This window comes from Streptopelia decaocto (genome assembly GCF_964273445.1).
Source record: "Streptopelia decaocto genome assembly, chromosome: 2".
In the NCBI taxonomy this organism is placed as follows: Eukaryota; Metazoa; Chordata; class Aves; order Columbiformes; family Columbidae; genus Streptopelia; species Streptopelia decaocto.
The window spans coordinates 12755944-12768637 of record NC_138655.1 but is presented as its reverse complement, the minus strand read 5'-3'; the positions used below and the strand labels follow the sequence as shown (position 1 = coordinate 12768637).

At 39.1% G+C, this 12694-nt stretch overlaps 1 protein-coding gene across 2 annotated transcripts in view; it reads right to left on the bottom strand.

Annotated features, from left to right (window-relative positions):
- Nucleotides 1-559: 559 nt before the first annotated feature.
- TMEM65 (transmembrane protein 65) overlaps nucleotides 560-12694 on the bottom strand; it is a 34602-nt gene continuing 22467 nt past the window's right edge. For both annotated transcript variants that reach the window (XM_082047128.1, XM_082047129.1), the window contains 6 exons: nucleotides 11481-11525; nucleotides 9317-9384; nucleotides 8013-8067; nucleotides 6814-6856; nucleotides 5276-5381; nucleotides 560-3779 (listed from right to left, as the gene is read on the bottom strand). In XM_082047128.1, coding sequence (XP_081903254.1) covers nucleotides 3684-3779; nucleotides 5276-5381; nucleotides 6814-6856; nucleotides 8013-8067; nucleotides 9317-9384; nucleotides 11481-11525 — 413 coding nt within the window. In that variant the 3' untranslated portion in view covers nucleotides 560-3683. The remainder of the gene's footprint in view (nucleotides 3780-5275; nucleotides 5382-6813; nucleotides 6857-8012; nucleotides 8068-9316; nucleotides 9385-11480; nucleotides 11526-12694) is intronic.

Here is a 12694-nt window from a genome sequence, read left to right as displayed (position 1 = left end):
AATGAAGAGTCTTAATACAGAATGCAATCAGAAGAGAGTAAAACAGCAGCCACCCATACAGGCTGCCAAAGTGAGACGAGACCATCCTCCCAGTACAGAGGTTTTACTCACAGCATTTCTTCATGCTCAGACATCCACAAAAGGGACTGACCGAGGAGTGAAACAAAATTAAGAGCTCGAAAGTTCAAAAAGGCTTAGTTTGCATACAAAAACTCAGTTAATTCCAGAAGTTCGAGTGCAAGTGGACTTCTTACTAATATTAATTGCAAACACCGCTAATTTACCATGCAAGCATTTTAATTGTTTAAATCACTCTTTCAAGCATCAAGAGACAGAAGTACCACTCCACTGAGGTATCTCCTATGACAGTGACAAAGAACCACCTGCTGATAACTTAAATAATAAATTCCTGTTTCCTTAAGTGAGGCTGAATACCCACAGGATATTATAAACATTTCCCCTCCAGCATCTGGTCTAATAAAGAAACACAGAAGAGCTTTGCTGTGGTACAAACGTTTACATAAAGTTCAACAATTTAATTAAAGACAATACAAAATACGTTGTCGAATTCAAATAATTTATGTAAAAGTACATGAATGAGAAAATATTGGCGAGAAGATTTGGGTAACCATCTTATCAGATGTATGTTGTTTGTCCCTAGAGATAACGTACAGTCAAAAATACATTTATATTTTAAGTTACAATAAAAGACAGCACTTTAAAATAAACACAATTTCAGGTCTACCAGCCCTTTAATGTGAAAAATTCCTGTTAACATAGGACAAACTGATAGAATAATAAAAAAAAAAGCAATACTGAAGTCTCTGAATAAGCCTGTTAGTGTTTGCTTTTCCTTTTATCAAGCAGAGAGAAGTCAACAGAAAACGAAGTGGAGTGTTTTGTTAGTGCCCTGTCTTCCAATTATAGTATTTAAAAGTGTGATCAGAGCATCAGGGATTAATTTCCGCTGTATAACCCAGGAAAACAAAACAAAACTAAACCAAACTCCACTCTCCTGGTGAGGAGACGGGTACAGCCCAGGCACAGCATTGCCACTGCACACCAAGCAGCGATCGCATCCTGGAGATAAAGCAAGTGACCCCACTTTCGGCTTCCAGCAGAGCCACCATTCCTCTCAAATCACAACTTACTTCTCCACGTACATCTGATACTGAAACCCCAGAACTCACCTTCTTCATTACAATACCAGACAACAGCCTGAAACACCCAAGATTTCTTACCATGTGTCACTTGCCCTCCACATTCTCGTGGTCAGCTAAACAGTTTAACAAGACGACACATGATTAATTTCTTTGAAGATATTTTAGTTCATTAATTTTTTGATAAAAGCACTGTTTGCAGTTACAAGTTTGACATACAGCAACAAAACGTACTCAGTTTACATGCACAAGCTATTTAACAATAGTACAGGGTCTCTCCCATTTGCAATTGAAAAATGAACATTAACTAGGAGAGCTGACAGAGCCTCCTGACTGTTCTCATGAGCTCTAAAAACGTGATGAAAACAGCGTTCCAGTTGGTACGATGGCAAAGCAGAGAGGTGTAGCCTCTACTGGAAGATTCCAATGAAGATGCCAGTGTCGTAATGGGAAACAGTGTTGGAACTACTGCAAAAACAGCTACAAAAAAAGCTACACAAAATTGGTTTAATGTGTACATCAGTTTAAAAAAAAGAACACATGGGAAATACTTAGAGCTCTGTATAGAAACATAACAGAAATAAAAGTACATACAGAGGCAGTGAAGTTAGAGTTTAAGGCAAGACAAATGAGTGCATGATTAAAAAGAAAAATCACTGAAGTACTGTAAACCAGCAGCAATCTGTTGGGGAAAGAGCGCATCATTTTCTAGAAATAGTGGTTTTTGTGGTTCTTTTTTTCTCTTTTTGTAGTTGGAGGGGTTTTTTGTTGTGTGTGGTTTGTTTTGTTTTTCTCTAATGAAGCTTCCAGCTTTGAAAATGCAATCCAAAACTCATCTGCATTACAGTTCTATTCTTGTCCGGCTGAGATTTATTTCAGTTTTACAGTTTGGTCCAGATTCTCATGGTTTCATTTACAGAGTACAGTAAAGGCTACTACAAGTACTCACTGCAAGGTTTCACAGTCTGCTTTTCCAAACCCAGATACAACACTGTCACCTTCATTAAAGCTTGATGCCAAAGTTCACTACTGCTGTTAAAGAGCTGCTAGAAATGAACACACAGAAATCTGATTTATGACCGAGACATAAGCAATGAGCTATATAAAACATACATGTTACAATAAGGCTTTCCTACAGCAAATAAAAGTCACCTGGGACTTCAGAAGCGCTAACAATTCCAGCACTAAAACTTCCAAAGTGCCCAGGCTGTGCCTCTCTATTTAGTGTCTTCTCCAAATGGTATCCAAGCAGGTAAGAAACCCTCTCTTTTAAGTAACAGTTATCAGTTTAGCATTATGCTGCTGGCAAGTCAGATCCTGAAATATTAAGAATATTTGATAGTTGTAATCAATTTATTCATAACCATATAAAAAAAGCACAGTTACATGTGACTGAGCTGTCAGATCCATAATGCACCAAGTAAGACTGCAAAAATAAAAGGCAAAAAAAGTAAAAAGGCCTTGCGTCTCCTTTTTTGTTGTTTGGGGTTTTTTTACTAATTGTCTCACAGCAAAAATTAAAAAAAAAAAATAGCAAAGGCTTAATCTTAAAATACAAAGTTATAATCTGCAAATCAGGTCCTCTAATCCAGACTGATGTCATACTATTGTTTCAATTGAACCACCCATTATGAACTTGCAATGCCAGCAATCATTCATACCCTGAAGTGTTCGCCAGCCTCAGCCACCCAATCAACTATCCACACCTCATTTTAAGCAGAACAACAGAAAAAGTTGGTTGTGGTTTTGAAACAGTTGGTCTGAATTCTTTAATGCCACACTCAAAACACAGGATGACAACTTTAAGGATCTCTCAACTTAATTCTCAAAATATTGTTTACAAAGGAGAAAAAAAAAAGGCACAAATATGAAAGTACAGAAGGTGTTAAAACACCACTTAAAAATGGACTTGGTAGGGAGCCTGCACTGGAAACACTTACCTTGTCAAAGCATTAAAATGATCATCTCAGAAGACAATTCAGAGACAGTGAAAAAAATGCAAACTGGACTGTCGTAGTTCACCGAAATATCTAAAGGTTGTGCAAAATGATGGCTGGGGGGGCAACCAGTCACCCTGCAAAGTGAGGGACTTCACATCGCTCATCACTGACCTCCTGAATAATCTGCATTGAAGGACCTGATGAACAGCAGTGAGATTTGTCATGCAGTTACAACTGTTAAGCAACCAATATGCAACTCGAGTGATGCTGTCATCCACGGTGGATTATTAAAGTAATAATCCATTCAAGAATAAGGTCAAAGGGGAGAGTGGTAAACATCAGTTGCCATAAGTGAAAACACTTCAAAAATTTACAATTAAATAAAAAGTTAGATGATATCTTATAAAAATAAGTACTGAACACAACAAAGCCACAATAAATTAGTGTTTCCATAAAACGACATGCTGAAGGTTTTGTTCCCAAGTCTATACATTTTTTACTGTCTGTTAATTCCTAAATATTGACAGCGTAATTGAATAATTGAGGTACAGTAGTTTACATTTGTATATGTCTTGTAAAAAGGTTAATTTTTTTCTTCCAGTTTTTCTTCCTCATCGCCAATGAACAACAAAGGAAACATTCCTAAAATGCAGCCAATGGTCACTCCAATAGCTTTGCCCTAGAGAAAGGGGGGAAAAAATGAAGTTTCTCACTAATCAGTTGTTACTCATTTGCTGTGTAGTATCAACACAACCAGGAAAACAGACCCTTTGTTCTGGCTTTCGGTTGGGAGCCACATTTTTCTTAGCATGCAGACTAGAAACACAATCTATGAGAGACAGATATGACACGGTTAAAGACAGTGTGGGCCGTGATAAAAGACAATTCTGAATAAAGAGGAGGGGAATGACCCACGAAGAGCTGCACAGGTGGAAAGGGAGGAGACAGAGACTCAAAGGGTTAGTTGGATGGCCAGGGATACGGGGAAGAGAAAAAAAGAAACAAAAAAAACTACACCACGTTTCAGGTGCAATTATAAATGTATCTGCTTGTATTTAACGCAAATTACCTAAGTCAGGAATGAAGAACTCCTTGCAAACATGATGGTTTGCAAAGGCACAAGAGAAAAAGCATTGGAAGAGATTTCACAATTGACCTAGATGTAAAAGTCAACAAGAAAGGAAAGAAATAAAAGGCAAAATCCAAACCACATTGCCAGCAGTAGGTGCGTAGTGTTGAGAAACCTGAGGCAGCAGGAAAAAAGTGCAAAATGGCAGCATGCAGGTTGAGACGCTCAGAAAGCGCAGTAATGAACGGCAGCGCAATGAGGGGCTGTGCCACAGGCTCAGCTCCCTCCCAGCAGCCTCGGCTGTTGGGCAGACTAGGGGGCAGCTCACTGACCGCACACCAGCTCTTCCCAACTCAATGCTTTCATCTACCACTGCTAAAAGCAGATTTCTTTTTCTCCTTGCTTTTCCTCAGCGAGTGTTATTTCTCTTCCTTTAAACGTGCAAAGGTGTTTTTCCCCATGAAGGTTCATTTTGGCAAACTGAGAGAAATATCTGTTTCTTTACTCGGTTTCTTATAATCTGTTTCTTTAATCAAAATGAACTAATGCTCTCACTGCTGAAGAGGGACTGCTTCAAATGTTTAAATGTTAATTAAGTAATCATCCTGAAAATTAATCTGCAAGGTAAGTGTTCTGTAACTGTAAACCCAGGCAGTGAATATTACTCAAATGTTTAAAGTTTACCCAGGAGAAAGCTAATCCCATATCCCAGCTAATTATAGAATATTAGAAACTAATACATACTACCACAGGTATATGAGTAACAAGCATTTGACAAAGAACCTATAGGAGTAAACTCCTAAGGGGTTATAACTTTCAAATAAACGGTGTCATCACAGTGGTCAGAGCTCAGCCCAGGTATCTGCACTGCAGACACGGTCTGTGTTCCTAGTGACTCATGGCTTGTCGCAGATAAAAACACACCCAAGCCCATAACAATCCAGTCTCCTGATGCTCCCTGACATCTGCTCACAACCAAACCTTCCAGGAAACGTGCAAACTATCAGTGGACACTATGTATTTAATGGCAAAAGCGACAAAAAGGATTTATGGCACATTAAACAAAAAGGCTCCACGCAAACAGCGCCTGCCCCCAGGATACTCACCAAGTGTGCACTGAGACGCGTTTGCCACATATCGGCCTGTTTGGGTGTCAGGTCAGGGATTGACAGACCCAGTCGTGAAGCTAAAGCTTCTACATAACCTGCAAGGCTGGAAGAAAATAAGAACAAATGATTTTGGATCTGATATCACCTTCTAGTGAGGATTTTGAAATATCTGAAGCACTTAAAATGAATAGCTTTGCCTTCGGTAGAGTCATAAAGCCACTGAGAGGTAAATACAGGAAAGCGTTCAGACTTCTGGCCATATTTTGCAATGTAAAGTAACTAATTTTCTCACTGATTTAATATGTAATATTTCCAGAAAAAATGTGATGCAGTAAGACACTGATGGCGTGAATGCTACTGTATTTTAGCACAGCTTATAAACAGCCTTTAGTAAAGGAAATGTTCCACACTCACACACTGGTTAGTAATAAGCTTGGTTATCTTCACAGAAAAAAAAAAAGGAGGGAAAGTGGGAAAACAGAGGCACAGGAGACAGCTTTACTTATACCAATTACTCAGAAATTTCCTTTTTTAAAGTCAGCTGCATCTGTTTATGTCAGATGTATTTGTTGCTTCTTAGCAATGGATAGGTATGCCTAGATCTGGAAAGATTTCTGATATATAATAATTGTTATATCTGAGGAGAAGGAAATGTCTTCAGATCTAGGCATAACAATACCTAAGGACCTATTCTATCCTATTCTATCACAACAGTGATAGAATAACAATACCTATTCTATCACAACAGTATTTTATATCACAAAAACGATGTTTTTCCAAGCTGTTCACAGCAGTATCTGTACTGGTTCAGCAGCAACACCTCTAATTCAGCAGCCCCGCTCTGGGAACAGAGCGAGCGCCCCCAGGGACGGCTCAGGCACCCGGGACTGTACAAGGGAACAAACACAACGAATCTTCTTGCAACAAACCCTCCCAGTTCCCACAGCCTGCGAACAGTTACAGTCGCTGTTACGTGGTTTTCCTCAAAAAGGTGTTGGAATTGAGAGCTTAACTGAGTTTCTTTATCTGAACACAGGTTTTCAGCTCCTATTCAAAGGCATTTAACACACCTTGAGCTCCAACTCAGTGACTTTAGAGCCGAGCGTTTAGATGATGTTCTGCTCAGTCTCTCCTTGAAACGTGCATGAAAATACATGGCTCACGTACTTTTAACAAATGTACTTTTTTGTGACAAAAATTCTCATCATTCCTTAGAAGTAATACCTACATAATACACTGAAGGGGTTAAATGCCAATCTTAATTTTACCACTTAGAATATATAATAGCGTAATAACAGAAAGCTTTCAAAACTGCAGCACTGCAGTTTTAACCTTGGTAAGAACCACCTAATATCCCAACTGTTTCTTAGCAAGGGCAGAACACATTTCTACAGCCACGTAGCTTACTGAAAATTCAAGAGGTAGGTAAAAAAATAAAACCATTTCAGAAGTTTATGTTTTAGTTCGGTAGTGCCAATAGGGTTTGCTAGAGAGGAAAAAGAAAAAATACATTCTTAAAACAAATGCAGACATACCCCAGTCCAGCTAAATCTGAAACAAGGTTTCCCAAAGCAGCAGCTGGAGGGAAAAGAAGAAGGTGGCAAAGTATTATTTCGACTACAAACAAAACCAACCACCTCCCTTCCCTCCACACGGGTGACCCTCACTCTTATCAGTATATATTCCATAAAGGATTAGAAGTAAGCTTATTTTATTTTGGAGCTTTTCCTCTGACCTCGTTAGAGCTTGTAGTAACAGCAGCACCCTAACAGTAATAGGAAGTGCAATTATTTTTCTCAACTTAGATAAAGAAACCTTCACAAATAGAAAAAGACAACACTGACACCTGGAAATCGAGGTAACAGCTTTTCAGATTGGAGTTAAAAACGGCCACACGTGGTTTCCCACAGTTAACACGGGACATCACGCGAGGCCTCCAGTGCCTGCGGGGGCAGCACCACTGGAAATGGGACGAGCTGTTACTCACATATGTAGCTTGGATAAAAAAAATTCAAAATATGCACGAACTGTGTCACTTTGGAAAGAATACACTTAAAACACTGCAGATCTGAGTGAGATAAGCTTGTTTCTGTCGTGCATCACAATGGAGGGCTGCAAATTTCCAAATTGTTCATTTGTTCTGCTACATCAATTTTTAGTTAAGCTATCTGTGTGCTTTTGAGAAATGCTACACCTGCAGCTGGCAGATCCACGAGCAGTTTATTTTCCCCTCTGACACTGCAGAGGCACCAAAGCTGAGCTTATCAGTTTGGGCCAGTGCAGGAGGGGGGCGGCTGCTGGGCTGTGGTATCACCGGGAGGCAGAGAAGCCACCAAAACCACCGGCCGGGACAGCAACAGGAGCCCAGCACTGATCTGATCTGAACACCGCAAGCAAACAGCAACTTACACACACATATATACACATACATAGGTATCAGACCCTAGGGCATTCAGAGCAGTTCCGTTACACAAATGCAAATACACTTTTCTAAGTGACCCGGGGTTCAAATTTTTAGATTAAAACTGATAACAAGCATTTCAAAAGCTCTTTGAACTGAAATTCTGTTTCTGCAAATGGAATATGTCCTGGGTTCAACCACAGGTTGTTTCTCTATGAGGAAAGGCAGCTGCAAAACCAAGGAAGAAGCACTTCCAGCCCTGTCGCCCATGGTCAGACTAAAATGTAGGCATGTGCCTTCTTATTCTATACATATTACACTTTTATTACTTGCCTGCCATAGTTGAAATTCCTAGGACAACTCCAATTGACAATTCTATTTGCGTTCCCTGAAAAATAAGAGGTTTTTCATTATTTGAAGGATTTGGAGTTAAAACAGATGATACTGATTCAACTGGCAAAAGTATTGCTTATGTTTTTTTACATTTGCTTATGTTAACATTGAAAGGATAAATGGCCATTACTTTTACTAGATTTGCAGAGCTCCTGCCCTCCTGGCATGTGCATTTCTCCCTAGGACAAGAGCCTACTTCTGATATTCTTTTAATATTTTCTATTGTTTCATAGCAGCCACGTAATGGACAGAACTGTAGTCCCTCTCTCTACACACTACCTTCCCCACTGTAATTTTTAGCTTAATGCACAGCTCTCAATGCAAATTTCTACACATACTGAGCAACCTAATAAAATGCAGTATCATGGATCCTTATTTTTGCAGTTGAAGAAACAAAACCCCACTGAACCGCACAATGAAACAGCAGCGTGTGCCCCGAGGGAGAGAGACAACAGGCATGGATCTAAATAAGACACGTTCCAGTTGTAAGAAGTTTTATACTGCGAGGGCTGTTAAGAACTGGAACAGGTTTTCGAATCTCTGCCCTTAAAGCTTTTAAAGAACGACAGGATAAAATCATTAACAACTTGGTGTGACCTTAGAGCTGACGTTGGTTTGAGAAGGTCTAACCAGAGACCTTGAGCAGGAGCAGAGACCTTAACCAGGTCCTGAGCAGGAGCAAGACCAGAGACCCCGTGGGTCCTGCAGTCTGTTTCCAGCTGAATTATCCCACTGATTCTACCCAAGGAACAGTATCTTTGGCCTTTATCCATCTCCTTGTTCCACTAGCCCATTTCATCTTCCAAATGAACAGGAAAGGAGTGTTACTCAGACATGTCAGTTTGCAGCAGTGCAAATCAGCATCAGCAATGAATCACCTGCATCACTCAGCAGAAAGCAACACATCAGTAAAATCCCAGAAGACCTAATCATCAACATGTGACAATCACATTATCATCAGTATGTACAAAAAAAATGTATTGACTACATATAGGATCATAAATGTGTCTTGCAGCACAAGTCAGGAGAAGAAAAAAAACAAGTCCCTTCTCAATTCAGTAAAATTAGTTACAACACTCCTTTGCATTCTGCAAAGGCTCAATAGAGTGTGGGCACTTTCTTTGAAAAACAAATATAGAAATTAGTGAGTTGATACAGAGGCAGAGTCTTCCTGAAGCTCTCATTTACTCCTTGAACAACAGGAATCATGCTGAATTGATGAGAGAATTTAATCATTAACTTACCGCAGCAATCATAATTGCATTATCCAAAAATCCAAACCCTACAAAAGGTAATGCATTGTGGAAGAACACTACAAGAAATAAGCAACAAAGAGAGAATAAGTATTTATAAGACAGTTCACACAAACAACTGAAATGTCGGTCTGAAATTGCCTTTAAGAGAAACAGACAACATACGCCAAATCCTTTTCCTACTACTATTAGTGACCTTTTCATTTTTGTCAGATTTGGTAAAACCCTTTGCTACACACGCTACTAATGGCTTGTGATGAACCAGCTAAATCAACTTTTTGCAAATATTTGTACAATTTGGATGGAAGCCACTTATGTCTACTAGTGCCTAAGAGAATAATTTAAAACTACATAAACTGTTATACTATTTACAGTCCTTCCAACCAATGTTCCAGTATCACTGAAGAATGCCAAATTGTCTCAGCAGATCCCCTGCGTTCTTCTCTTTCTCAAAATAAAGCGCTTTTCTCTGCAAGTCCCTCTATTCCTGTGCAAGAGTTCCATCTTATTCACATCTTCCTAATAATTCTCATTTTAGAAGCATTGCCTGGAGCTGGGCAATTCTTATCAAAACTCCTTCAGCTAAATCTGCAAATGCTGAGGTGCTTTTCCCTCGTGTGTCATACAGCATTAATTATCTCTGTGTCTTGATTTTGTTTGGGCACTATGATGAGGACAAGTTAGACGTGAAGCTGCTCCTCAATACATTAAGACATCAACTTTCGACTTTTGTTTTGTGCATTTTATTCTTTTTGTTCCTGAAACTCCAAGTAAATCCTACGTGAAAAGATTTTCTATTGCCCTGTTCCATTTTCTCTTTCAGGTTTTAGTTTGTAAGCTACTGATGGAGATTGAATTTGCAGGGAATTGCCTCCAGCTGAGTCTCAAGGTGCAAGCATCATAAACTAAATGCAGCACCGGGGATGGACTACTTGACTAAAAATAGAGCTTAGAAAGTTACATCTTTTCACTTGTTAACATTTAAAAAGCATTCTGCTATTTAGTAGTTGGGTTTTCCCCCCCCCCCACTTCAGATGGGAACAATAATTCCTGCATTTAATAAACTAACAGAGATGCAAAGGTAGGAATAGTGAAGAAAGAAAAGTGCATGAACCTCACAGCCACGTGACCCCCCCCCTCCAAAAACACCCCAAAACCCCCAAAGCAAACAAACAAAAACACACACAAAAACCCCCACACATATACGCAAAAAACCCCCACAATTCACTAGTATGAGCCCCTTTTGGATTTACTTCTCACAGACAGCATGAATCCATGATCGTATAAAAACCAAAGTCACACAAAAGGTCTTTCATGCTCAGGCACTAGAACATGTTTGGACTTCTGTAACTACTTTGGAAGAACACACATCCCTTCTTTGCCTGTGTTAAAAGACTAAAGCACAGAATGTATGACATTTTCCAAATAATAAAAAAATAATAATTTTCCAAATTATTATTATATTTTTTTAAACCACCACAGGACAAACCCCCCCGAAAACATAATAAAAAAGCAGAAAGATATGCCCAGTATTTTCAAGATGTGTGCACCAAACTCTGGAGCTCGTATTCTTACGACAACTGACAGAATTTTGGAACCCATAGGGTTTATGGCAAAAAAAAAAAGTGCAGATACTTAGAACACAAAAATGTTCAACTAAATTAATTTGCTCACTGAGAGAATATAAAACCACAAAAATACACTGATTTGGAAACTAAAACAGAATCTGAATAGCGATGGTATTATAAAGAATACTAAATCTATTTGCAATTTCTCTGCAATTTTATCCCACTTCTTGGTTCATTTAAAATATAAGCGACAGGAAGGGAGTCAATACTTTCAAGCTTAAACACCATAAACCCCCACGAGATGCTGCAGCATCGACACCGCTCGGCTCAGAAAAACAAGGTTTGCTGCCGGCTTTGAACAGCGCGCTCTCGTTCGCCTTTCTGTCCTACTTTCTGTAAATGGTGGATCCTCCAGTTGAGGTGTATGAAATACAGAAAAAACAGGATGGCTGCTGGTGCTCGCTTTGGTTTTCTGTTCCTCCACAGGACAGAGATGGGGACAGAGCAGCACTTGCAGGAGAAAGACGAAGCAACTCAGACAGACCACACAAGGACCAAACCACATTCAACAAACACTCTTCTTTTACCATGTCTCAGTTGTCCTGGAGATGGTGGTGCAACCTCCAACTTCTCTAGAGAAGTCAAAATGAAATGAGAAAGTTAGCTGGTTCATCATAAATTCAGTTTGTTATATTATAAAATGTTTACCAAATTGCTAGCACGCAAAAAAAACCCCACAGTTATGTTATGTAACAGTTTTAAAATTTGAAGAAAAATGCTTCACACCTACATTTTTATTATTTTTACAAAAGATAACATGATATTAAGAGCCAAAAATTCTTAGAATGATATTAGAAGATTAAACTAGTATAAGTGATTACGCAAAGTAACAGCGCATATTAGAAACAGCCCGATAGTTATTTTTATTTCTGAAAATTAGAAAAACACACTGAAATTAGAAAAAAGCAGGATATTCAGACAGAATTGTATTTTATTATTTGTTGTTAGAGGTCCTCTAAGCATGCAGCAGACAACCTGCTTTCCTCCAGAGACATCTGCAAAAACCCCCTACCATTTATGTTCTGACAGACGGTATCTTTTAACAGCCAGTATGAGAACAAAAGAAAAACACTAAGAGAACATTAGAGGTCAGTGATTTCAGCAACAGCAGGTCACATCTGGTCATTTGGTGCGTGTTTCAGGTATCCTGGCCTCAAACCATTAAGGGTTTGAAGGAGCAGGACGTCACTCCTGAGCTTGACAGTGCTCGGCAAGGAGCCAACCCAGTCTGACGGAGCAGATGCACAGACCACAGCAGCAACACTTATGTGTTACACTTTTTCTGGCTTTTCTATTTTTTAAATGTGAATTTTGAGCATAAGACCGCTTTTGAAAGCAGAAAAAAAAAAAAGTTGCCCCAATATCTTCCAGTATTACGAACCCTGAGCTTTTGACACGTTGCTTCCCTACTTTCAATTAAGTAACTGCTATAGGCAAAGGTAAAAAATGGTAAAACATGAGAGGAGCCGACAACGCTACCTCAAGTATTCAAATTTTACTTGGGGCAGCCAAGTACATGAAAATACAACACTGTAAAACACAGGCTATAAATCATCTCAGTGTCTCGCTAAACTGTGCAGACTAGAGTGAGTCTCCCTGCACCCAAGTCCCTCCTATATTCAAAGTTACTGTAAAGGAAAAAACTAAAATATTCACTTAAATTAACTTTGAAAAAATAAAAAAAAATAGTTAAACCATTACACCAGTATTCAGTCAACCAGGACACTGACTTGCAAAATAA